This window comes from Haplochromis burtoni, unplaced genomic scaffold, assembly GCF_018398535.1.
Source record: "Haplochromis burtoni strain Fernald_Lab_line unplaced genomic scaffold, NCSU_Asbu1 Contig_28, whole genome shotgun sequence".
In the NCBI taxonomy this organism is placed as follows: domain Eukaryota; kingdom Metazoa; phylum Chordata; class Actinopteri; order Cichliformes; family Cichlidae; genus Haplochromis; species Haplochromis burtoni.
Genome location: NW_024582389.1, coordinates 2,570,382 through 2,596,995, shown reverse-complemented (window position 1 = coordinate 2,596,995; position 26,614 = coordinate 2,570,382). Strand labels below are relative to the sequence as shown.

Sequence of the window (26,614 nt, the reverse complement as noted above, 5' to 3'; positions counted from 1 at the left end):
TGAAGAAAGGAGATAAATTCTCCTCGTTCTCGGAGCCAATCTGCACACGCTACCTTTGCAAACAAAGCGATCTGAACAATGGAAATGGTGAGTCACCTGTCAATCACGACATGTGTAACAAGCCCAAGAAGCGCGTGTTTATGAACAAACATGTGCTCAACGCAGCTGCGCAGCTGAGAGATGTGGGACAACGATCAGACTTATGATCGTACCGGTGACACACGAGATGAAATAAGAGTTCTTCTTCTTCTTTCGTTTTTCCCGAAAGAGGTCTGTGTTCACGCCTCAAAGCTGGGATTTAATTAACCTGGAATGACACTCGCCCCTCTCTTTGGCTAGAATATCTACTCATTTAGCTCCCTCCATTCTCCTGTCTGACACTGGGAGCTCAGCTCTGAATTAATTTGGTAGCTGAAATTATACAGTATAAAGACACATGACAAATAAGGTGCGATTCAGAGGCGTGCTTTGGTAAAAATCCTTTCTCTCCGAGCGGCGCATCCTTCAGAGTTATCGCATCAAGGAATTAATGGCCAGAAAGGGAATGACCAAGTTATTAAACTTGCTGAATACTAAATGGGGGAAGAAATAATGAGATGCAATTTTTTTTGGACAATGCGTCTGGATGCACAGCTGCACGGTTAGAGCGAGCCATACACACCCGCACGTAAACACAAAGGCTGCCATTTGCCTTGTCTTTCATCCATCTCTCTCCACTCTCCACATTCCACTCCACTGCTGCTTGTCAGTCGGCCAGCTATCTTATTACTGTGTGGGCATGGGCTGTGAATAGCGAATATACAGTAGTTTGCAGTTTGCATTAGTGAATTTCCAGCGACCGATATGGCTCTCACCTCTAATCAGCCGAACCACATACCATCCAGAATAGAGAAAGTGAGAGGGGGAAACGGAGAAGTCCACTTGTCAGGAAACAATGGCCGCCTCCCCCTGAGCCATGCAGATACACCTGAATGCCTGATGGAAAAGCTAATTATGGTGTCTTTAGGGTGGACTGGTGAGCGCCCTCGAAACAACTCATCACCACCGGGGACCATGAAACTGCACATGGCGTCCCCATTCTCAGCTTTGGCTTGGAGTGTGGTGAGGCAGAGCCACTCTCAATGGAGCCACGGTATCTTTGAATCACCAGACGTCTCAATACTCTTTAGGACTGTCAAGCTCTGTAAGACAGGGTGGCACCAGATGGGTGAAAAGGTGGTTTGAAGAAAGAGGTATAACGCGCCATAATTCCCGAGCGCAGCGATCACGTGTCCCGGCCCCTAAGTAATTCACTGTAACAGCAGTACTCTTCACCGGGGTTCGTGATTGGCAGACGCACCGTGTTGGGGGTATGAACGGTGCCAACGCTGCTGTTCAGCCTAGTAACTCTACTGTCGAATATCTCCGCGCTGTGGCCAATGGGGTTCACGGGTGTGATTTCCAGTAACCTATCAGCATGCACCGCTATAAGGTGTAGTAAACCACCGACCGGGCTGCCGATAGGCAGTTGTTGGGGGGCAACTCGGCACACCATTGGTTGCTGAACTTGGAGCCATTTTGGGGTCCTACATGTATTGTACATGCGCCTTGCAGACCCACCATTTTGTGTTTAAACAAAAATATATTTCTCCAGAAGCATCTTCTTGCATTATTTTCTGTTTGTTTTGAGTAGCCTGTCGGCTCCTTGAGTTTCTGCTTGCAATTACCTAAAAACTCAACGGCAAAACTGAACATGTACCTCAGTAAAACGGCACAAAGTGGGGCAGCGATTGTGTGTTTTTCACAGAAACTGCCTTGTATTTATTTCTCCTGCCAAGAAAAAAATCGATAAAATGGTTTCAAATTTTGAAATTTAACTCACAGTTATTTACGCCTTTTTATAAAAATCAGAGTGGATCAAATATTCCAGCGCTCGGCTCTTACAAATATTATTTTGTATTATTATGATGCATTATTTTTGATGGCTAAGAAAGCCAGCGATGTACCGACAAAGTGGGACGAAAAGAGTAACGATGAAACAATTTTTCCTTGGGGGGGGGGAAAAAGACAACATTGAAAAGCCAGTTTCCCAAAAAGGGTGAAATACAATATTTACAATTTTTTTCCTACTAAGTAATAATTCGTGATATCAGTGCTGTAAGTAAACATTCAATCGTTCACACGTATCTTTCCATTGATTCAGATTCTTGGAGCGTAGCAGAACAGACACTGATGTGTTCATTCTGACCTTTTTGTTCTTTTTTTTTAAACTTTCAACAATCAATTCCCACCAACACTCGCAGCTTAATTACCCAGAACAAACCATGCTAGCAGATCAATAACTCAATGTACAAACCTGCCATAATCATCATCTTTAGCTTTTGCATTTTTTTTTTTAACTAGAGACAGTGCGTCATCATTTTCCTTTGCTAAAATAAATGACTTTTTATCTCCAACATGACCACAAGATAAAGCTTCTTTTAGCACCGTGTAATGACAAAAACTTACAAATTGTGGGAATCAATAAATTCATTTAATTTTAAACACTGCTGCTGTTTTTAATGCATTTTGAAGAATTCCAAAAACTATTTTGATAAACCAACCGCATTAAAAATAACCAACATAAATAATGTAACCAATATAAAATTAAAGAATTTATATCAAAGTGCTTTCAAGGTAGAAACATAATTTAATGACTACCTTTTGGGGAAAAATATTAAATCGGTTATAGTGACAAATAACTGCAAAAAAATCTATTTAACCTCCATAAGAATTTTAAATCAAAACTGATTTGCAGGATAAAGTAAAGCAACACACACACACACACACACACACACACACACACACACACACAAAGGACTGAAGTAGATTGGACTGAGGAAGTCTGATCAAAATGGGCTTCCTTGTACAAAAGCCTTTTGATAAGTAGGGATGTTTGAGAAATTTCATTTCAAAGAGAGACACACAGCAGAATAAGAACAGTGGGCCAAGTACACGGTTCATAAGCACACAAAGAAGCTCTTTCCAAGCAAAAAGCTTTCACAGTTTTTGGCTCCATCAAAAATGTCTCACCATCGAAGAGAACAGAATCCCTGCAACCCTCCAATAAACACAACGACAGTGTCAGGGGGAATTAAGAAACGGGGTAATTAAGAATGAAAAGGAAAGCGAATAAACGATCTGATATTAATTGTGTGTTCATGGATTGGTGCGTTTTTGTGACATACTCCAAACCACTGCAGTGCAACATGAAATATTTAGGGGAGAAATAAAAGCTGTTTTCCTCTCTGACTTTGACAGAGTAAACACTTTTCAGTCTTTGTGACTGCACAAATTAAATACACCTACACACAACATTTAAAGCTAGAGTGATGGTCAAAAGTTCACTGTCAGCACAAATTGTTGGGCGATGTTATAATCTCTGTATTGTAAGTTTTAGGACCCGAGTACAAAAGCCAAAAAGATTCACTGTTTGTAAGAACATTTTCTTAGACTGATATATATTTTTTCCCTTCGTGGAGCCAAAGCTTGCTCATTTAAATTTTGGTTATATATAATTTAAAAAATGTAAACATACATCAAATTTTTCATGTTGTTGTGGGATTGATTTTTTTAAGAAAAAGCATCAGCCTGTGTTAATTTAAGCAAAACTAAGAGAAAATGTAAGTAAATATTAGGATGTAAAATAAATTAGAATCTGTATTAAATTCAATCTTCATGTTCAAATATTACATTTTTACAATATTATATTTCAAATACATTTTTCCTTCTTAAAAAAGTCAACAAAGGTCTTTCTTTCAATAACTGCTGCTAGCTAATATATCATGTTCATTGGATATTAATATGGTCCAACAATCAATTTGGTTATAAAAAATAAAATGTATTCTCAAAAAAGAATTTTTTTTAATCTAGGAAAACTGCTTTACACTTTAATTACTTTAGGAAATACATATTTTTGTGATAAAAAGTGATAAAGCTTGTCTAAATGTATTAAATCGTTAAAATACAAACATGTAAGTAAATATATCTTCATATATGTTAATTTTAATTAATTAATTAATTAATTTGTTTAAACAAAATGTTTCTGGTTCGTTCTCTCGTTTTAAGAACGAACCAGAATAATAGCAATAAAAACAATAACAGTTCAAAATTTAAAAATGTTTGATTTCAGATTAGTATGTTTAACAGATGGCAAAATATTGTTTTCTTATTTTAAAATTTAATACTTCCAAATTCAAAAATTTGGTATTCCTAGAATATTTTTAAGAAATTTGTTGTGTTAGAAAAAACAAGTAATCTTTTCTAGCACCATCACAAAATAAATAAGTAAATAAATAAATACAAAACCTCAGTGGCCTCATTTAGTGTTTAGCAGATACACAACTTCATCACCACCATCATGATACTAAGACACCATCTGCAAACTAAATAGTTATACATAAAAACCATCAAATGTCATGTGTAACCCAATCCAGCTTGGGTCTTTTTCAAAAGCTATTTCTTTAAACAGTCTCTTAAACATACCTCTAACAATCACCGCCACATTCATTTCCAGAGACGTCTCAACTTTTTGCACCTACTCCCAGCAAAGCAGCTCAAGCAAATCTTCAAGACCCCTTGAGTCTCTAGCTGTCCTGATTTCAGCCTGTAGGAGAGCAGTGGCACCATATAGCCTTGGAGAATAGTCCATGATGAGGCCGCTTTGCTATTTCCCTTGCTTGCATCTGGTGAACTGAACTGCTGGAGTCCCAGCACTGCTGCTAGCAGGCTCGGACTGGGCCGGGGGGAGACATCACAGCAGAAAAAAGGAACCTGTACCCCTCAAAGACGCTGCCTGAGCCTTTGTTTCCTTCTACAATAGACAAGCCAAAAAAGACCTGGAGTAGCATAAAGCTGCTCTGTCCTGCACGTTATATTCTAACCTCCACGTATCCCCTCTGGTCCAATACACAAGTGCAAACAAACAATTGGCACCAGCAGAACTAGGCTGAAGCAAATACAAGTACAGGCTTAGAAGAGGGAGAACATAAACAACAGGCCCTGGAAGCATCCACTGGCCTGTTGTAACAGTGTGACAGGATGTCAGGCTACGCTCTTCTTGTTCTTGGTGTTTGTGAAAACACAAAAAAGTCTCTGGTCCTGGCTGCTGTAGTGGCTTCCTCATTAGCCAGGCGAGGGGGGACAGTAAATGACAAGCGGTCATACCCTGGTTTTTAATAAGGTGCTCTTGTTTGCTGTCCACAGGATTCTCCTGTGGACAGCAAACAAGAGATCATCATCATATCCCTTCCTTCCTTCAGGCGTTGCAATATCGGGTCATATCTGCTCTGTTCATGCACACAGATGTGGAAAAAGTTGCCAGTGACACAGCTCTGAAGCCAATAGAATAAATAACACATAAACAGCTACTTTCAAGTCAAACTGGATATAGTTCACAGGAGGTTAACATTTACATTCAGTGCTGCAGTTATGACATTACAATTCAAAGAATCTCCTCCTTGCCTGATGCAGCTACTTCAGCTACAAGAAAAAAAGATTTTATGGGAGGACGGTTTGTGTTCTCCTTGGAGGAAGTAGTTGCCTCAACTGCTGTGAGCTTAAGCCTATTCTTGCTATTTTCTATTACTATATGCATAGTAATAGAAAATAGAACCATTGGGAGGTTCTGCTGATATAAACATCAGTTAACAGGGCACACATTTTTAGCAGGAATACTCCTGGCGTTAAAAAAGCAGTCCATCAAATTAGTATCAGAGTGAAAATCGACGAATTTAAGAGTCGATTTTGAAATGGGAGCGCTGACAAGTTTCTCTATTTCACTTTGGTAAATGAGAAGAATAAAGCAAGCAAATCTATCTTCCCCTTTGCAATTAATGAGACTAGAGTGAGCTCGACAACAGATGCACCACAGGATTAACTGGGACATGACTTATGTTCCAAAATAATTCAAAGGAGAGCTGAAATCATTTTAAAAGGAGCAAACAAATCACCTCATGGTACGCATTTTCATTTCCTACTGAAATAAAACTCAGAGACCCTCTGCAGTATGTGTTATAAAATTGCAAGAAATCTTGATCCCCACCAAAATCAGGTCTGAAGACCTTGCAGTGGTACAGAGGTAATACTGGCTCTGTCGATACCTGTCAAACAGTCGTGTCAGATAACACGAAGGCCACACAGACTCGAGGAGGAAACGACAACAACAAAGCAGGTGTAATAACTTCAATGCTGGTGTAAAACCATCCAAGATGTATATAGATTTATATTTCTTATCATGTGTGTGTGTGTCATCCCTCTACAGGGATATATCACCAGCAAAATGCTGGGTGATAAGCATTTAAAACATTGGATTAAATCAACTACAATTCAAATACCCTTTTTTACAGCGCGGTGCCAACCTGCTAATGAGGCAGTCCTAACTCTAATAAAGTGCTTTCTTCATACTTTCTTTCTCCAGAAAGCAGCACAGAAATGAAACATCCACTGAACTATACATGCTTAGAAAAACTCTTTTCATATTTAACTCTTTACAGACGGAAAAATATCACAACATCTGCCACCTGCTTTGTCTTATCGATCCCAGCGTACCATTGGAGATTCAATATTTTAAAAAAGTCTCGACATATAGGATGAGCTGATGACAGCTTAAAAAAAAGGAGGGCCCAAGTAAGCCTACTAAGGCTTTGGTTTGATTTTTAGCAAGTCTGACGTGCCAACACACGCACAACTCGGAGGCAACGTGCTGCCACGACTTAACTCGTCGCTGAACCTGAAGGACACCAGCTGTGACAGTGTGACGTAGAACATAAATGTCACATCTCAGCAACGTGGACGTCACAGGAAAGCCGAGATTTCTTTGATACTTTCACCCCTCGCCGGTGTGTTTCAAGCAGTCCGAACTGACGGTTCCCGTGTTTCCGACATCACTTGAATGCTGGTTGGTTGATGCGTTCGTTGCTTTACTCAAAATGCCTTATACAACACGAATACTAGTCCATAACGAAGTGAGCGAGGCAAAAAGATGAGCTAATGAGATGTGATGAACAGTGAATTAAGTAATAATTATAAAGTAATTAGCTAAATTAACTGTCTCCATATAGTAGGAGGTGCATGTGCTTTTGTGTTTTCCCTCCGGGAGCAGGCAAAGGTGTGCAGCGGGGATGATTCACAGTTACTGGATTACAAGCTGAATATATTCAGTGTAGAGAAAAATTCTTTCTGTTAAAACTTTCTGCATTGTTCTCTTTTGTTTTGCTCAGCAGATGTATTTACATTTATATTGAGGCACCAGCCAAGCTCTTCCACAACAACAGCCCCTGAATGGACAATTTGGATGGATCAATAGGTTCATAACCCCAGAGGTCTCAGAAGTCACAATTTCCAATACATTTGTCACTTTCCTTTATATTTACACCACAGCTTGATCCTGTAAACTTAAGGCAAGAAAATCCAAAAACTTTTGGGAACAGAGATAATAATTCCTTTAGGAAAATACATGCTTGTAAGCTTAAAGAAAAGCTCACCTTTTATCGCTCAGTCCAAGCTTAAGCCTTGAAATGGTGGCTTGGCTTATTTGTCACAATGCCAAAGAGGCAAAATTCCAACGTGAGGGGCGTTTTGTTGTTTTTTTTAAAAAGCAGCATGTGAAAATGCAAAAGCACGCTGCATCCTACTGTATCACAGATTAGCAAGCATACTGCTTAAGCATTACGGAGGACGTCATTGTCAAACTCGGCTCGGGGTTGAGTAATTCACCCGCGCCGTAACAGATGACATTGTCATTGTGCAAAACACGCAAAGAGGCCCTCGTGCAGCCTTGCGCATGCAGATGCACGCATGCAGATTTACAGTCGCACAAATACACATCTGCGCACTTGCTCGACTTTAGGCGAGACAAAGTCACGAGAGAATAATCCTAATAAGAATGTTGTGCTTATGAGGAGTTGCTGGCTGGTGTAGATAACATACTGTATGCTTAGAGGGGATTTGATTAGAGCTGAGTGGGTGTGCAACACTTCTCCATCTTCCCTTTTAATTAAATTGCTAAGTTATTATTATAGAAATTGCTGCAAGGACCAGGGTCCTATCTAGCCCGAATCATAAACCTTGGTAGGAGAAAAAAAAAAAAAACAAGGCTTATTGGGTAAAATGAATCATCTGGACACGGTATTTGCATATCGGCATGAATGGAACCTTTCGGGAAGCATCTGTGCAAACCGTGTTGCATTTGTGCTTCACCTTGAGAGGGTTGACTGAGCATCCGAGTCCACCCCCTCCCCAAGTTGTGCACGTGTCACACTTGGTCACATAAATGCAGGTTTCTCTTAGTCACTTCTGCTAGATCGCCAAAGTTCCAAGCACTCACCGAGAATGAGATTTGACCTTAAAGGACATCATGACTCGAACAAATACCAAACTTGTCTTCGGGCCCTAAGTCAGGTAGTCTGTCCACTCTAGTATTTCAACAGCTCAAGTCTGAGTTTTCACCAGAGTGGAACTTTTATCCCCACAGGCAGAAAACATTCAGAATATACCATTTTGTCTTTTAAAAGTCAGTGCAGAGCCACCTAAAACTAAAAAAATACCCCATACGTGAACACTCTTTCTCAGTGCAGTTTACTGAGCACTTTAACAGGTAATGATTGAAGGGAGCACAGCCGGTGATTACAGAGGCATTACCAACAAGGTGTGCTGTGTGGAAGTTGAACATGTCAGCGCCATTACAGTGACAATCCAGGGCTGTGTTTGAATTGCCCACTTATTCACTATAGATAGTGCGCTGTGTGACGAGTCAGCCCTTTTGTGTATCTGTCTGAAATCTCTTCTGCAAGTTTCATCCAGTATAGCGCACTACAAAATCATCCCATGGCACACCGAGGAATAGCATATAGAAGCTTTACACTGCATCCATGGACCATCATGCATTGCAGTCTGTCTGAGGATAAAATAAGAGGCATCAGATATGGCACTAATGTGATTTTCTTTCCCGATTAGAGTGTCTGGTGAGCGTAACACTCCTCGGTTGTCTAAGCCGTGCGGTGTCTCCTCGGTCCCAGCAGCATGACTACATAAACACAGATATATACTTTTAAATGCAGTCTGGAACAACATTCGAGACACTTGGGTTGCTCAGTATAAACTGTAAATATGAGTGACATGTTGCTTAATAGCTTATTTATGATGTAGCTGCACACACGCTGTAACAGCAATGGTGCTTTTAGTCAGAGTTACTTTGATGTACTGGAAAGCTTTACAAGGCTAATTCAAAATCAGCTGAAGTGACATATCTCAATGTTTTTGTAGGTAGACAGGGTTCACCTGAAGCATGTAAATACAGTATGTGTTATCACTCTTTATTTAAATGTTGTAGTTTTAATTACAACATTTGTTTTAGTTAACTACAATAACCTTTGCAACTACAGTGGCATAAATTAACCATCAGTGAAACAGTGGTCAATTCAAACAGAGCCAAGGTGAAGACAAAGGACGGGGACGTTAAACTCATTTCACATCATCGACCACGAACAGAGTACTTTGCTCTTAAGTGGGCCGGACCAGCGAAACTCCCCTAAGTTTTAACTCTACACTCAATCCCTGAGATCCCATAGTCTAAGAAAAAGGTGCAATGTCAGCAGTATGTTTTTGTACATGATACAAATAAATGCTGCTGCAATAAATGAAATTACTCTTTGGGCTTAAACTGCAAGAAATAAATATATAAAATTACAGCTCCTTGCCCAGACTGTCCTGTAATTATAAAATGGAACATTTTTGTTAATCTCACAGAAAATCTGTTTTTCATAGAAGCAAAAATTTCAATAATAGATAGTGAAAAAATATGAACCTTTGTGTCATTTCATTTTTAATCTATTGCTTAATTACTCGTATGTAATGAATGACCATGGGGGAGGTCTTCATCAGCAGGAAAAGCAGGAAAATTCATGAAAATACAGTTTAAAGTCCAAAGCAGCCAACCAGTGGGCTAAACTGGAGTCTATGCCAGGCCGATTCTGCACCATAGACATAAATCTACACTCCGTCTTGTCAAATGCATTCTCAATAATCTAAGAAATAAAATCCCAAAAACCTGATCCTGTTCACCTTGATGCAGCAGTGTGTAAGTGGAAGAAACGTTTCATCACTCAAATGCTTTCTTCAGTCTCTTACTTTATTTTCTTGTATTGCACCTGCGAGATGAATGTCGCATAAAGCAACTCGAGCTCTCTAACAGAGCGACTATAAAAAACTATTTTAGGGGATCTCCCAATATGTCAACGACAAAACCTGAGCTACTCACTTTATTTACACATTTTCAGCCTCGAGATGTAAGCTAACTAAGATTGCGTCGCTCGAGTTGAATGACTGTTGCTGAGGTTTTACCCCAAAGTTCAGCTGCCTTGACAGTAAGGCCTAATAACAGCAATACAAGTGCACAGTTCTGGATGAAGAACTCCTTCAAAGGCAGCCAATCGGAGCCATTGGGGAAATAAAATAGTGTGACTGCACTTTAAATGCTCCCTAGAAGAATAGCTGCGACGTTGTTTCACGTTTTCCCGAGTACAGATATAGAAGTACAAACGCTATATAAAGTGCAAACTCCACTTAAGCACTCGTTAAAAGTTTAAAGTTCTCCTCCACTGGCCCGACTGCAGCCCGGACCCAGCAGGCTCCACCGGCTGAGCACAGATGCCAGCGTATGCGTGACAGAGTCCCGGCTCGTCTCGCACCTTGCTCTTGTTTATGAGTTTGGCTCGTGGGCCTTCTTTACAAGCTTTGTGCATGGGTGTTACTTTCCTCTTTGGGCTACATTCCTTGCAGGTTGCCTCTGAAACAGCAGGACAGTAAGTATAACCACACAAACACGAGGAAAAAAAAAATCCCACGCCACCAGTGCAGCTTAAGATAAATGTCACAGCTCCCCCTGAAGACAGAAGATGTGTGTTTGCTGGGTAACTTTGTGAAAGTCATAGCAGTCCAAGCAGAAAGGTTAGTGGTGGGGTTAGGTTGTATGTGGGAGTCTTCTCGGCAGACTGCACGCCTGGGATGAGCCTCTGCAGCCTACAGTGGAGTCAGGCGAGTAATCTTCGCATTTCATCAGATTTTTTTTCTTCCACCCAACCCTCCCCTCGCTGCTTTCTTTCACTCCTCCTTCGCTTTCTGTTTCCACCTCCCTCCTTTCACCTGCTGTCTCTCCGGGGATTGAAAACAAATCTGTGAGGTGACTGGAATGCCCCACAAATTCTGATTGTGTCCAGCATGCTTGAATGCTTACAGTATGTATGGCTGGTGTGTCCTTGTAAAGTTGTAATCTAACTTTAAATCTCTAAAGCAACACTTAAAAAAAAATGGCTTTAATCCTACATTCTAGAAAGTTGCATTGCATAAGACAAAAGTGGCTGTATCTGCGAGCGGGCACACAGACTGCACTGTAGTAGAATAATGATAATAATCGACACTATAACTCAGAGCTGCAGCCTCTGGGAAAAAATAAATAAATAAATAAAAACATTCGGTAGACCTAATAAGGGAATGTCGCGCTGCGGCTTCGGCATCTCACAGTGTTCGATCTTACTGCTAAAGAAGGCTATCAAGCTTACACAGAGCCCCACTAGCCTACAAAGATCCCTTGATTGCAATGCAGGCCATTATCGTTTGTCTAAGACACAGACAAATTATTTATCTTTACATGCTAAGACTGCTGCTAACTCTTTTGAATAATGACTTGGAGAGGGGAGCCATTCTTGCTAATGTCTGGTCTTGTCATTAGTATTTATTAGATGCCCTGCATGCATTATCTAGCCCATTTAAAAGTTTCTGGGTAAGGAAAAAACTTCGACTCCCCACTCAGATAACGGAGCACACGGTGAACATTAGCAGGCTAATGCTGCTGAACTTCTTCTGGATTTCTTTCCTTTTATTTATTTCTCTTTGCTGAGATGTTGCAGCGCATCTGCCGCTGTTTCTGGAGTTCGTCCCCGTTGCAATTACGCCTTCTCATTAGAGAGAAACATCCGTTATTGACTAGCTTCCTGGTAGCATCTGCTGTGTTTACACTCGGCCTCATTGATAATGTATTACCGCCTATTTGAAGGCTGATGTGCGGGATAACGCATCAGCATTTGACTTTTGCCAATTAATCCCGTCACGTCACGTAAGCCTGGCGATACGAGGCGCTTGATATTCAAGCCCATTTGAGGGTGTAACCCTCACTCGGGTTGACTCTGCTTTACACACAAATTAATGTGCTTCCCCCATAACCAAGGGCAGTGAAAGTTTCAAGCTGGTAAATGGCACTGTTCAAGTTTGAAACCTCTCCTGAATACTCAATGCGTGATGGTACAGCTTAGAGGAACAGAGTGCCACACTTCTTCACAAACCCAGGCAGCGCATGTGCTATGTGCATGTGCATGTTCTAAAGCCTGAAATGAAGCCTACAAGTACATATGACAAGTTTCCAAACAAGCCTGAAACTGGCCTCCTAATTCTTTCTTAAAAAATAAATTAATAATTATAAATTTGCTGTACAACTGTGAGTGTGTTGTGCCAATGGCTGCCTGGGTTATCTCCCACAATCCTCTCACTGTCCAAATTGTTAGATTAAGTGTTGATTCAGAGCTGCCTGTAGGTTTAAATGAACAGAGTAAATGTCTCTAAGTATTTACAATGAAGTGATTTTTTCCAATAACTTGGGGATTTTGAACCTGCTTCACGTGACTTTGACCAAATAACAACAAACAAAAAACCTGAACCAATTATTATAAATTTAACGTGTTCGTTCTTATTGCTTTAAATCCCTCGTTACGTTTTACAATTGAGAAATTGTGTAAATTACATACTGAATTTTAAAAAAAAATCAATAACTAAAATTTGTGTTGGCACCTGAGCCTCAATAAATCAAATCAAATTTAAACAGCGATGCTTAATAAGGATGAATACACATAAATGCCTTTGAGTCCCTGTAACCATGAACTAAAGTAAAAGGAACTGTTGAAAATAGAGAATTTAACAGCACGTGGATTGATTCGTTTGCTTTCACTACCAGCGTGGCTGGTTTACCAGCATCCTTTACCTGCTGCTGGACTTCAGTCTGAATTTAACTGAAAATTGGCTTTTTAATAAAGGAAAACATTTTTTTTTTGCTATTAAGATTGCTAGTCCTAATATTTCTTATGAAAGTATTCGACTTTTATTTCAATTTATTTGCACAAACGCAGGTAGCACCCAAAGTGGGCTGTAGAGCTTTACAGCAACTCATTCAAAGTCGGCGTGAGCACACTAATAGATTTCTTTCCTCTTTCAGTTGTTCAATTTTGATGTTAATAAAACAAACATATTTTTATTTGTTTAATAATTTCATAAATGCAAAGTTAAACATCAAATGATAATAAACAGCCCACTGCAGAGTAGTCATATATATGGTAAAGATTTTCATTATGTACACACGTCATTGATGGTGACAGACTATCTATACTTAAAAAGCTCCATACAAATTATCTTTAGTAAAATAAAGAAAACCACTCATAAAATGTTTTTGTTCGAATATTGCCGACCCCCTGCGCTATCCTGTCCTTGTTTCGCCTCTTTGGATTTATAGCTAATTAACGGAACAGACGCATACGTGACTACCAACTGTATTTTATTTAAAACAATAGAAAAAAAATGTTTCAACAACTATTTTTTATTTTAAGCTTTTCTTTTAGCCATTTATCCATTCTGTTTGGGCTAAGCTTTTTCAGTGTTTAACCATTAATTTACATACATAATGCATACAAATTTGAACAGCTTGTTTATTTACGGGATTCTAACCATTCAACCATTAATTTAAATGGTTGCCTCTCTGCTTGCAAGGACTTTTTTCCTCCAGCACTTTAGTTACAACATGAACTGTACAGAAATGCAAATAATCACAAAACTGTATTCGGATAATTTATTTGTGCTTTTTACCCCTCTCTGTTGTTGTATTCTTACTTTTAATTACGCAGAATGATTTCACTTCTGTTGAAGAGTAACAAGCAAAAGCAACAAGCATTTCAATTCTCTAGAAAAAAACAAGCTTCAGGCTCAGTGGAAATAAACAGGGGACAAAAAAAAGAGGCCGTGTCAAAAACATTCAAAGGCATTTTTTTCAATTCAGTCACTGACGATTTCTGATTCAAGGATACGACCCCGTCACTCAGCATTTTTTGCAGCTGTTCCACTTAATGGTATTTTATATTATTTTGTAGTTCGTTGCAAGTTAAGGAAATTCATATAAACAATATGACATTTTTGAAAGTCCTTTAATTTTAAATAATGAATAAACATGTTTTTAAGTTCATTTTCAGGTTATTTATCAGCACAGGATTACAACAACAGTCTTTGAGAGCGTGGACACAAACTTCTTTTAGCTTTTAGTTTTTCGTGCCCTCGCCTCTTTGACAGACGAGCTACGTGCTAACCTCGAGCTGCATTAGATGATTTACATGAAGATCTATAAAGACATCAAATGAAACATTAAAGTGCTTAACTAGCCGTCTGAGGCTCTGAGCAAAAGCAAAAGTTTTTTGTTAATCTAATAAGGCGAAAGAGACAGTTTGATTGGGCGTTTGAGATGAAAACAGCCATGTGACACTCGGTCCAGCTGTCAGAGGCAAATGAGCAACTGGGCTTACTGGGCTTTTTCCCCCCTCTGCGCTCTCTCCTCTTTAATCCCTTCTTCTCTTAAATTGTCCTCTGCTGCTTTGCTAACTGAGGCATTACTGGGATAAAATAAATAAATAAAATAAAACAAGGCCATTAGAGAAATGGCTAACAAATCGAACGTAAGAGGAGTAAGCAAAGAACAGAGGGAAGTGGAAAAATCGCAGAACAGGTGAGAGGGAGGTAAACTGATGAAAAAAAAAGGGGGGGGTAGGCTATAAGAGGATATGAGGAGGAGGATGTTAGGGCAGTGGGAGACCCAGGGGATGATACTGGGAGACAACAGCATGGTGAGAGGGGTGTGTTCAGGAGTGGAAATGGAGCCGAGTGAAAGAAACAGACATTTGCAACGAAGGCGCCGTGTGGGAGGGGAGGGGGAGGAGCTGAGGTGGTTGAGGAGAGAACAGAGGAAAAGAGTAAGGTGTAGATACGGTGTCCCCCCCCTCTAACTGTGGTACGGAGCTGGGCGACGGCTCCTTGGCTGCACTGCGCCTGTGATTATGCATGTAGCAGCCAGGTTTGTCAGGCTTCGGGTCCCGCCAATGCACCGCCGCCGAGCTTTATCTCGAAATCCCTGTGATTAATGAAGCTGGTGTTACGTTCTGTATGGAGTAGGTGGACGAGGAATGATCAATCTTAATGAGCTATCTACTGTCCCTATATTAACTGTGGGGGGATATAATGTATGGAGAGCCTGGCGGGGCATCTCTCCTTTAAAATACGATAACGAGGGAAGAGGAAGAAGGAGGGCGAGCAGGTTCGCTTCCAGCCGCTTATGACACACTGCCGCTGCTTACCTCACGCTTCCTCTCCTCCTTTTTCTTCTTTTGGCTCCCTCCTGAGAGCTGGAGCTGTACTAGAAACAGTTAAGACAGCTCAATGGATGTCATCCTTAGCAAAGTTAAAGAGACAGCGTCAGGCTGCTGCCAGGCACACACGAGGAGGGGTCTCCAGAACTCCCCTGGCGTTCCAAAATGAGATGTTTGAGTCAATATCATTAATACGTGGCCCCCATATGGACTCGTGAGCCAAGGTTAATTTTAAGCATATCACCATAGCATTGCATGTATTCATTTAAAAGAAATAACTGCACACAATGTGCCTAGAGTGACTGGAATAATTTCCTCTCTCATTAATAATTTGGAACATTTCTAGTTTCCAGTAGAGCTACCTCAACTTAAGGAATGCCATGAAAAAGAGAAGGAGGAGCTTTCAAATTCATTATATATTCCAAGCTAGGCCTGTTTTGGAATCACAATAACTCCGGTTCTGCTTTAGCTAATCCTGATGTGGATAGCTTTAAGATAATCGGTCCAGCACAACACCACCAACAGTGATTTTAATTAAATTGCTACTGTTGCACGGACGATGATCTGAGTCAGCAAACGGGAAATGAAATCTTAACGAAAACCACGACTCTTGCATTATATTTGTCTCGGAGAAAGTTGCGCTTTTTGCAGGAATTTCTAGCGGGTAAGGATGGAGAACCTCAGCGAACGAAAGAGAGATCGAGACGGAGAAAAACAGGGGGAGAAAGGAGAGGGGAGGGTTTAATTAATGTGCTCGCTATGATTAATGGTCTCGGTGCGGCTATCACAAACTGGCTGTGTTTTTAATAACTGGTTTGAGCGGTCTGTCGTGATAGGAGTACGTTCTTGCGGTTGATTCAAAATAAATATTTATGCATCGCTGCAAATACTGAAAGCTTCAAGTCTACTGCATAAACGGAGCAAAGACGAGTGGACAAATATGACGAGCAGTCACGTGAACAGATCCTGACACATCTTTATTGCATCCACTGACATTAGAAGCCAGTAAAAAGTCAAATCAAGCGCTACAACAGGATGTCAGGTTGGATCTAACCTTCTGGGAGCCCTGGGAAGGCCTAAGGAAAACAAGGAACTTATTTCCCCTGAATAAACAGCAGCAGCATGCACAACCCGGACTAGTAAACAGTCGCTATCTCGCTAATATGGTGATCTGTAACGTCCTTACTTAGTGGCAATATTGCAGCAATAATGTGCCAGAGAACCAATATGCAAGTGGACAGTAATGCTGCAGTGCCAATATGCTCAGACCAAAAGTAAACAAAGGCGAACACGTAATTAAAATCTTACTCTGCCCATGGTATGAATAAGGCAGATAAGGGAGATGAAATGGTCACACGAGAGGAAAGATGGGTCTGCCCCGGTTGTGAGGCTGGGCCAATCGTGCTGTAGCAAAGTAAAACTCTGATCTTAACTCAACAAGACATCTTAATTGCATTCACTAGCAGTTCCAGAGCGGCTAGGTCCCCAGATTACGCTTGATGTGAGCTGACTGGAAGATGAACTTCCTGGGCAGAGAAGAGGCCGTGGTCCTGCCGATTGTGTGCGAGAGACGGTGGAGGCTGACTTACAGCTGTTTGCGCTACGCCCTCGCGTGCATATGTGCATGTAAAGGCCTGGTGAGGCGGAAGGAAGGTTAAAATGATGTTTGACATCACAAAAGAGGTGTACGGTATACAGGGCACACTCAGTGAGATCTTCAATCTCTGCTAAAGCCCCCAAACGCATATGGCAACCGTGCTTCGTGGGCTCACTACCATTAGCCATTTACCCACAATAGCAGCATATTTTCAAAAGCGACAGAGCGCCGCACGACCGCAACACGGCTCCCAACAGCTGTCTCTGCATTTGTTAAGCTACAAAAAAACACCATGAAACACATGATTCGAGTGGTCGTCACGGGTAACAGTGACAACGTCACTGAACACAGGGCTCAGAACTAACGGCTTCCTGTTTGATATTAATGTGTTTTTCTTTTTTAAGTCACGAGTTGCCTCTAAATGGTGCTCAATCACATTTGCAGTGAGCGGGTTCATCCCTGCTGAGCTCTGCACTAGCTTTTCCAGGCTGATATTCATCAGGGCAGCCATCGATTTTAATGACTTGGTCAATAGACACACACTGACTCCACTCCCAGCATCTCCCTCATGCTCACTCGCTCTCTTTCTCTCTCCTGTATGCATCTCTTTTTACTTTCACCTCCTTCCGTGTGCCGATTTTCTTCCTTTTTTTTTTATTACCATCTTTATAAATAATGTCAGTCACTCCCGATTCCTGCACTTCAGAAAATTTCCTTAACAGTTGTGACTGCTGAGGCTCAAGATGCAGATGTTGACAGATTATTAAAAGCGGAGAAGCCGTGCGAGATTCTGGTACAATTGTGATAAAATCCACACTTGAGGGAAACAAAGAGGAGACAGGGAAAAAAAGAAGCGAGGAGAGGGTGGTGTGAAGGAAATTAACAACTGGCAAGAAGGTGTGGAGTTTGATTCGTACGCTATGACAGGCAGGTATTATGAAAAAGCCCTGCTGTGGATGCAGAAACCAGGTAAGGCCGATCATAACCCGGTGACTGGCATATCTCAGTAGGTGATGTAGTTAAAGCTGCCGCCGCGACGCGCTGTGTGGATCTTCAGCCGCACACACACAAAAAGACAAGCGTACGTCACGTCCACGTACGCTCCGTACTGTAAACAGAAATGCAGACTAACGCGCAGACACGCACACACATAGGAGCAGAGGGAGAGAGAGGGGAAGACAGTTGTTGATGTGCCCACTGATGCAGAGCGAAGACAAATTGCTCGCTTTGAAGGCAAAGCCAAATCAAACACAGAGTGTGATTTCTGTCACTGGAGTGTTTGGCTTTAAGGCTGTGAGGCTGACATCTGACAAAACATGCACGCAGTCACGCCCAAGAAGTTGGGCACGTGCGTATTCACACACGCGCACGCACACACATGCACATAAGGCCTGTTGTGAAGCTGGATTAAGGAGGAAGAGCTCTGTCAGCTCCTCCACAATCCAGGCCTTTGCCATCAAAAAGCCACAAAACCTTTTCTGCACATCAGTGCTTACCAGCATTGTGTCTGGAGGCTTAAACTTCTTTAAAATAGAGCAATGCAGTCTTTTTAAGTAGTGGCTTTACTATTTCAACTGGGTGTTCAATATTTCATCTATAAAATCTGCAGACGTGAGACGCTGAGCTGGGGATCGGACCACAGATCACAGCATGGTTTCTCAATATGAGAATGGACATATTCCCCAGGTTGACGCGTGCTTTGCTTGCATGACATTACTCTTTGAACATCTGAAAGGAAAGCAAAGTCTGCGTGTGTCAGGCAAACAGCAAAAGTTCTGAAACCTCATTTATAATTCCTTTGCTGAAATTTTTACCACGATCTTTGACAAATATGAGTGAATTAGCATACTTGTTGTGTGTTAGTTCTAATAAATGTCATAAATATTCATTTTTAAAAAATACAAAGTAAGTAAAGACCATGTGTAAATTTGGGAAAGTGGCATTATTTCATTTGAAGTCTGCGTGAACGCTTTGACATTTGCGGCGGTTTTCTACAACCATTTCCAAAAATGCTGGGATGCTTTTTGAAATCTAAATAAAGCTGCAGTGTAATAATTTGCAATTCAAATGTTGAAGCAGAGAATTTCTTTTTAAATTTGTCCAGTACAACATTTAAAAAAACAACAAGAAAAAAAAAAACAGACATGAGGCTATAGAAGGGATCACTGCATGGTGGAAAACCTCCAAAAAAACATTATCAGTAAACACATGCGAGCTAAAATGTTACAAGAAAAAATAAAAACAGAAATAATACCAGCAGTTAAAATGTTTTATTTGCTTTATAAATTATAGATGTGGCATCCTCCAGCCTAAAGAAGAAGGTTGTTAACAGAGAACAGCTGGTTCTGATGTGCAGTAGTGCTCACGGCCTCGGTAACTTCCACCACCGAGGCTAAAGGATACTTGCAGGATTTAGGGCAACATGTTTTGGTATCGATCCCATACCAAGTAAATACAGGGCCAGTATTGCTGATCCCAGTACCCAAACTTTTAAGCTTAAGTAGGCAGAAACAGTGAATTATGATTTATGAGATCATCATTAGTAGGGCTGGGCTATATCATACCGTTCACGGTAATACCGGTGTAATTTTGGGCAACGATAGGAAAATGAAATATCGCGATAGAATATGGGTTAAACGCGCATGCGCAGTGTCTTTGTTTACATACGCACATGGCGGCGACGCAGAATGAGAAGGGCGAAAGTGGATCGTTGAATGAAACGGATGAAGCAGAATTGGTTTGTAGAAATGCTCCAACTTCAGTGGTGTGGAACTGGTTTAGTTTTTGTCCGTCAGATACACAACAGAGCACTATTTTTGGTAGAGCGTGATAGCGGGCCGTCGTTATTATCGTGTTGTTTGGAAAATACGGCGCACTTAAAATCAATCCTTTGATTTTTCTGAAAGTCGACAGTGCCCCTTATAATCCCGTGTGCCTTATGTATGAACTCTGGTTGTGTTTACTGACCTCGAAACGATTTTATGTGCACGGCGCTCGAAAATCTGTCACGTTTTAGTACGACTTTGCTAAGCTACGAAGCTGCACCGCTTGATGGATTGTCGGAGCATTACGGCTATCGTAGGCAGGCACCTCGCGGAGTGATACGTACTGCACCTCAACATGATGTTACCGTATTGTGTGTGTATAACCTCTTTTTAAGTTTTGTGGATATTATACATGGTTATGCTGAGGATATGTCGGCCAATTTTCACTTGAAATGCCTTTTGGTTAAACTGTCAGCGAGGAATTTGCACTGTTAAATTTTTATATAACTTTAATGCACACAAAAAAACAGCTGCTTGTTTAAGTGAAAATACACTGATGGGTTTTTTGCACTAATAAAGTTGTGGAGTTGTAAAGTATTTTGTCTAGTGTCAATTATATCGTCAGTTATATCGTTATCGCAAATTTTCAAATGTATATCGTGATAAATATTTTTGGTCTAATCATTAGCTTGAAAATTCTGAACACATTTTAATGATCACTCAGTCACTGTGATTCTTACTGTCCACAATAATGAGCTAACACAGCAAAACACGTTTCAGATTTTCATGTATTTTGAAACTGGCTTTTCTTTTGGAAACCTCGACTGTAAATGTGTCCGTCTCTTAAAGAACGCTTCAGGTTTTCATTGCTAACGTTCTCTATGAAGCTGTATAATAACCCTTTATTCTGTGACAGGTGAACACACCTGTCAGACATAGGATCCCAAACACATTTTGTATTTTACCTTCATGCAGCTGTTTTTCATACATTTATAGTGGACATAATATTTCCTAATGCCATTTGCACTCCTCTCTTACACAAGAGTCTTGCTTTTACTGTTTTTAACTAACTTCATTTTTACTTTTGTTTTGTTATCACTGCTGTAAATGTATAAATTCCTGCACTCCCTAATAGCATAAGCCACTTACCGGGTGCCTGTGGCACTTTTGTTTAACTGGGTCACTGTGTTGTGACTGTACTATTTTTTACTCTTTGTCATGTTGCTGTAACACAAAAGTTTCCCTTGTGGGATAAAGTATCTATCTATAGGAGTTTGGTTCAACTTCCTTTACTAAAATTGTCATACTTGAGTATTTTTTTAAAAAAAAAAAAAAGGACAGTCACAGTGAACACACGCTTATCAGATCAGATACTTACAGGGACAAAGTATCAGTCCTATCGTGCAAGTAATGATCTGATGCCGATACCAGCGTTAATACTGATGCTGTTAATATTTGGATCGATCTGCCCACAGCAACTTTGACTATAGTATGGACACATGCCGGGCGTCTGGAGGGGGACACCTTGAGCATTTGTGTTTTGTATGCAAAACTTCATATTGAGTCATACTTCTATATCAATGTGAGCTTTAAAAAATATAGCCTTATTACCCCGGATGCTTCTCTTGGATGCATGCTGTATATCTTAAGTTCCCTTTTTAGGGTTTGCAAATGACTGCATTGTGTTTTAATTCAATTTCACACAGCATCCCAGCTTTTCTGGAAAAGGAGGCGTGTGTTTAAGAACCATTTCCTTCCCTGGAATCAGGGCAGAAGCTGATAGCCGTGCACACACGCGTGACTCTTATCCTTTCCACAGCCATTAGAGTTGCCGAATACCAACCTGAAGCTGCTTTCCTTGATTCCCACAAACTACTTAATTTACTATTTTGTGTTCCGCCTAAGCAGAAAATGCTAACAGCAGGTCCTCGATAATTGCAACAGAAGAAAGCCAGAACGGAGGTCACGAGAGTTTTCCCTCCATATTTTAACAGTATGCCGCTACAGCAGGACAGTGGGTGTCCTTGCCACGCTAATACGTGGTGTTAATTGACGAAAAGCCCAAAACCTGCGAGCGGCTGGAATTTGAGACTCCTCAAGCATGCTAAAAGGAGGGAGGGGAACGAAAAGGGACAGGGGAAGTGGCAGATAGAGATAATCAAAAAGACAGAACAGCCGCAGTGGGCGCTGAGTGGTTGGGATGGCATTGTTGTGATTACAGAAGCGAAGTGAAGTGCCCTCGTCAGCCGAGAGAGTCTGCTGAAGAGACGTCACGGCTGCTAATTTACTGGTGCTCAACGCTTTACCTATTTCCACTGTCCTTGTGACATTACCACAATGACATGCTTACTAATATCTATTCGGTGCCAGGCAGGAACTTAAAAAAAAAAGCAGACGAAATGCTTGAGGAGATGTGAGATTCAAGTGCCTCAATTTACAGTTTGACCTTCACAGAGGCCCGCACAGGATTTAAAGTGTATGATGTCTGCAAATTGACACTGGGATGTTTCCCTTTTGTCTTTGAAACAGAGGAGCTGACAAAAACTGTTCCCACACAAACTGAATATATTACAGTAACTTTATCATTACTTGAATCACAGGAACAGTGTGTGCTTCCACAGCTGGGTTAAACAAAAAAGCCTCGCAGCACATTTCCTTCCTGTAAAACTGATCAGTATGAACACTATAATTGCCAAAAAATTAAGCTTCTTTGGCCTGTTAGAAGACTCCATTTTGACATGTGGATGCTTAATGGATCGAGACAGTCTATTCAACACGGCAGAAGCTAAAAAGCTCTTATTCGATAGAGACCGGACCAAGCAAACGAGCCCATCTAATTATCCATTTCCAATTCTACCTGCAGTCTCATTTCGATGTATCACAGGCAGCCCCCAAAATAATTGCTTTTTTGCAATCTACAAGTTCATTTGCACACATTTTATTGATCAAAATGAGTCAGGAAAAAGAAAACAATCTAAACCTAAATTAAAAGCTTCATTAAATGTGAAAATTGGTCGGGGAATTGCGAACATCTGTTTCTAGCGCCCTGCGTCATAAACTCCAAGGTTAAAGCAAACACCAATTTATGGCGTGCAGTCTCAGGCACGAGCTGGAGCTGTGAAGCACCTTCACAAACACAGCGTAAGTCAACAAGGCTTCAAAAGATTTCTAGGGAGATGTGAGGGCAGGGACTGAAAGCTCTTCCTGCCTCGTGTTTAGCAGGACTCTTCTGCAGTGCAGCTAGGAGCAGTGAGAAAGATTAACCCGACACACTTGGAAACAAACGCAGAGCACAAATCTACAGATGCTGATGTTTTAGAGCAGAGATACCTTCTACTTTGCAAAGAGTAACAGTAAAGGGCCTTCTTGCAGGATATATATCTATATATATTTTTGGGGGAAGCACCGATCTCTCTGCTGGCTTGAGGTGCTTCCATGTTCTCGGTGACCTTGGATCAGCTTTGAAGTGAACTGGCTCCGGTAACAACTCTCGCTTGAGTGTTTGCAGCCTTGTTTATGACTGCTGGCATCTGAAACAGCCCGGGCATACAGACCGAGGGCAGAGGCCTAGGCATTTCATTCCAGCGCCACCACACAATAACAGGAGGTCACGAGGAGCAGAGAGTCCAGAGTATGCCGATTTAATACCAAATACCACCTTCCTAGCTTGGATTCGTCTGAGCGACCAAACAAATCTGCTTTGATGTACTCTTTCAAAGTTTTAGAAAGGGATTTATAATCTTTTTTAAAAAACATAAAGAAAAGACCGTCTTTAGAGTTTTTACAGTGCCCTTGCTTACCTTTGGGATGTCCGGGGTCGCTGAACTCGTACTTCCCGCTCCCAACCGTCCGCAGCATTTGCAGCCCGTTGGGACCGTCCTGATTGTCGGCAGCCGTTTGCTGGCCATGCGCTGCTGCTGCTGCCGCCGCCGCCTGTCCGTTGGTGAGAGGCAGGGTGTGGGGCTGGATGAGGCTGGGGTGAGAGGTTAAGTGGCCGTTGCCAATCATGCTGTGAGCGTTTGGATGAACCACCGGGTTGGCCTGGGCAGTGAGGGCGGATGGTGTGACCGTCGGCTGGGCTGAGGCGTACGGAGGCTGGCTGGGCATGCTCAGCACCATAGAGGGCGGCTGCTGGGTCGACTGCGGCGTCAGCTGGAAGTGGGCGGTCATGAGGGGGTGTTGCGGGGGCACCGGCGTCTGGATGGATGGGGTCACTCCTATGATGGGAGACTGCGCGGTCACGCTGTGGTTGAAAGAAGGCGGCTGAGGGAGGGCGTAGGTGTGGGACAGGAGACTGGGCTGGCTCACCGCCGCCACCGGTGCGGGCCAGGTTGGAGCTGAGGGGAAAGAGGCAAAATACTACAAATCAATTTCACATTTTTTAACGCCAAGACAAAGTCAAGATAAAGACTTCTATGCTGCCGTGCTATTTAGGTAAGCTGCACAAAGTCGAAAGCAAGAGAAGGGCGCTAATTTTAAGTCGTGATATTACGTGATCAAATACAGACAGAAAACAGCATGAGAAGACAGACTCCAGCTTGAGTTGTGTTCCTTACCACGCCACAACTGTCAGTGTGCCGCTCCACTTCAGTCTAAGTTTGTTTTTGACTCGAGACTTAATATAAAACACAAAATATTTGAAGGGATGTACAGATCAGCACCCAAAATCAACATCATAATAAGATTAAGAGATTTATTTTGCTACAAGATGAACAAATAGCTTCCTGAACGTGAAGGCATACATGTTCATTGCATTCGGCATTTGGCACCATTATCTGTGCAGGAGTCTGTGTTTACCCAGACACTCTGAGCCAATCATTTCTCTACCCCGAGGCGTTAGATGCTGTGGATGTGCTGGGAAGGCCATATTGGACCTAAACGCCGTCTCCCTCCCTCCCTCATCCACTCCAACTCCTTCATCTCTGGCTCCTCCTGCCACGGCCCAAGCTCCAAAAATAGACTAGCGCTCTGCTAAGGGGCCAAAGGCTAAATGACAGCATGCAAAAAGCTGAACAAAAAAGAAGAAGAAGAAGCCCGCATTATTCATGGTACTAGCCCTGCAAGAGTCCGGGCGGAGATGGATGGAGAGAGAGGGAAAGAGAGATAAAGACAGACATTGCGAATAAAAGGAGAGGTCAGTCCAGTTCATGATTCACGTCATTGAGCCAATCGGCACCAACGCTGCATTTTCATTTCCCCTCTTTTGAAGCCCATCTTGATAAGGGATGGTAATCAAAAGTGTTGGTATAATGGTTGCACATGCTGCAGAGGCTCAAGGTTTTAAAGGAGCAATGGAGTTGACTGGAACATACACACATTTTCCATCTGCCCTGCAGTTCTTTCTTGACTTTTCTTTCAGTCTTTTAAGAGGAAAAAAAAAGAATTTTGCCATCGTGACCCGACAACAACCTAAATTTATAGCGCTCACCTGCAAGGTTTAACAAAAACGAAGAATCTCTAATTTTCGTCTTATTCCCTCAGATTTAACCGTTGAACTCCGCTTATTATTTATTTATTTGCAGAGCAATTTGCTTGAGTGCAAGACTGACATTAAAAAAATAAAAACGCGACTATTTTTGTACAAAGAAGCGAAAGTTGAAACAAAACTTCTTTTTCAAAAGGCAAACTTTCTTTAACAGACAGAACAGTGAAGTTTCTGTTGAAAGAAACCGTTGATTAATTCTGGCACAGTTGGCAGAGAGCTCTCTGGCAACACAGTTCAGTGAAGTGTGGAGAGGAGCTGGCTTCGTTGCAAACGCCAGTCACAGCTTGGAATAGCGCGCGCACGTGAATCAATATGCAACACTATGCTTGAATTGGAGCGTCATATGCGACAGCGTGCCGGTGCTGGTGACATCTCACTCTCCTCACGCTTCAACTCCAAGCTGTGGTGTGGGTGTGGGGAGCTGCTGTGGCGACGGAGCACAAAAGCTCCACGCCGTCCTAGTGCAACTGCATCGCTCCTGCAGCGAGCAGGCTTCTGCTAAAGAAACATTCCTCGAGTAACTGATCGGCTGTTTAATAATTAATCCGCAGACCACGCAAATTATAATTAGGAGGGGAACTGAACAGGCAGCAGCAGGGGTTGCAACATGTTTTGAACATGATACTTAGCCACCACAGAGTCACAGCTGTTTGTAATCTGGATTTGTCGAGCCAGAATTTCCACCGGAGCGCGCGCCGGGCCAGTATTACTCTTAAATGAGACACATTTGTGATGAGCAGGAAGCGCATGGGCCAACAGAGCAATGGAAGGAAATTAACAGCTCTAGGGCAGAGCCATTCTGGGTGAGTTCATTACAATAGGAGTAAAAAAACTTCAGCATTGGCTCAACTCGTTACTGTCGGCGCCGTGCGCTGTGCCGCTCCGTACACGTCTTAAAGTGGCGTGAACAGAATAAGGTCGACATCTAAATTAGACCTGCTGGAGATCATTTGGAGGACTTTCGCAGTTTTGCTATATCGGTTTGATTGAGGCTAAATCAGCCCCGATTAGTGACACAGTAACGAGGGTGACAAAATGATAGCAAAGGAGGATGGTGGGAGTCTGGAATGTGGGTGAGGGGATGCAGTCCTGATGCAAACTGACATTTCTGTAATTATATGCCTAATTAAGCTGGTTTATGTAAAGTTCATGTTTATGAATGAACATTATGCATGATTGTGTATGTAAAGCAAGCATATTGCAGAGGCGAGTGGGTTTATTTAGGGCAACGAAAGATGGCTTATTAGCATTGGATGCTAGTTTAACTGGCCAGAGCGTCTAGATGTGAAGCACGAGTGTG

At 41.8% G+C, this 26,614-nt stretch overlaps 1 protein-coding gene across 7 annotated transcripts in view; it reads right to left on the bottom strand.

Moving 5' to 3' along the window:
* Positions 1-26,614, bottom strand: part of LOC102307488 (kelch-like protein 29) — a 273,511-nt gene that overhangs the window by 102,401 nt on the left and 144,496 nt on the right. For all 7 annotated transcript variants that reach the window (XM_014332219.2, XM_042219089.1, XM_005917719.3 and 4 more), the window contains one exon: positions 23,630-24,166. In XM_014332219.2, the coding sequence (XP_014187705.1) occupies positions 23,630-24,166 (537 nt within the window). The remainder of the gene's footprint in view (positions 1-23,629; positions 24,167-26,614) is intronic.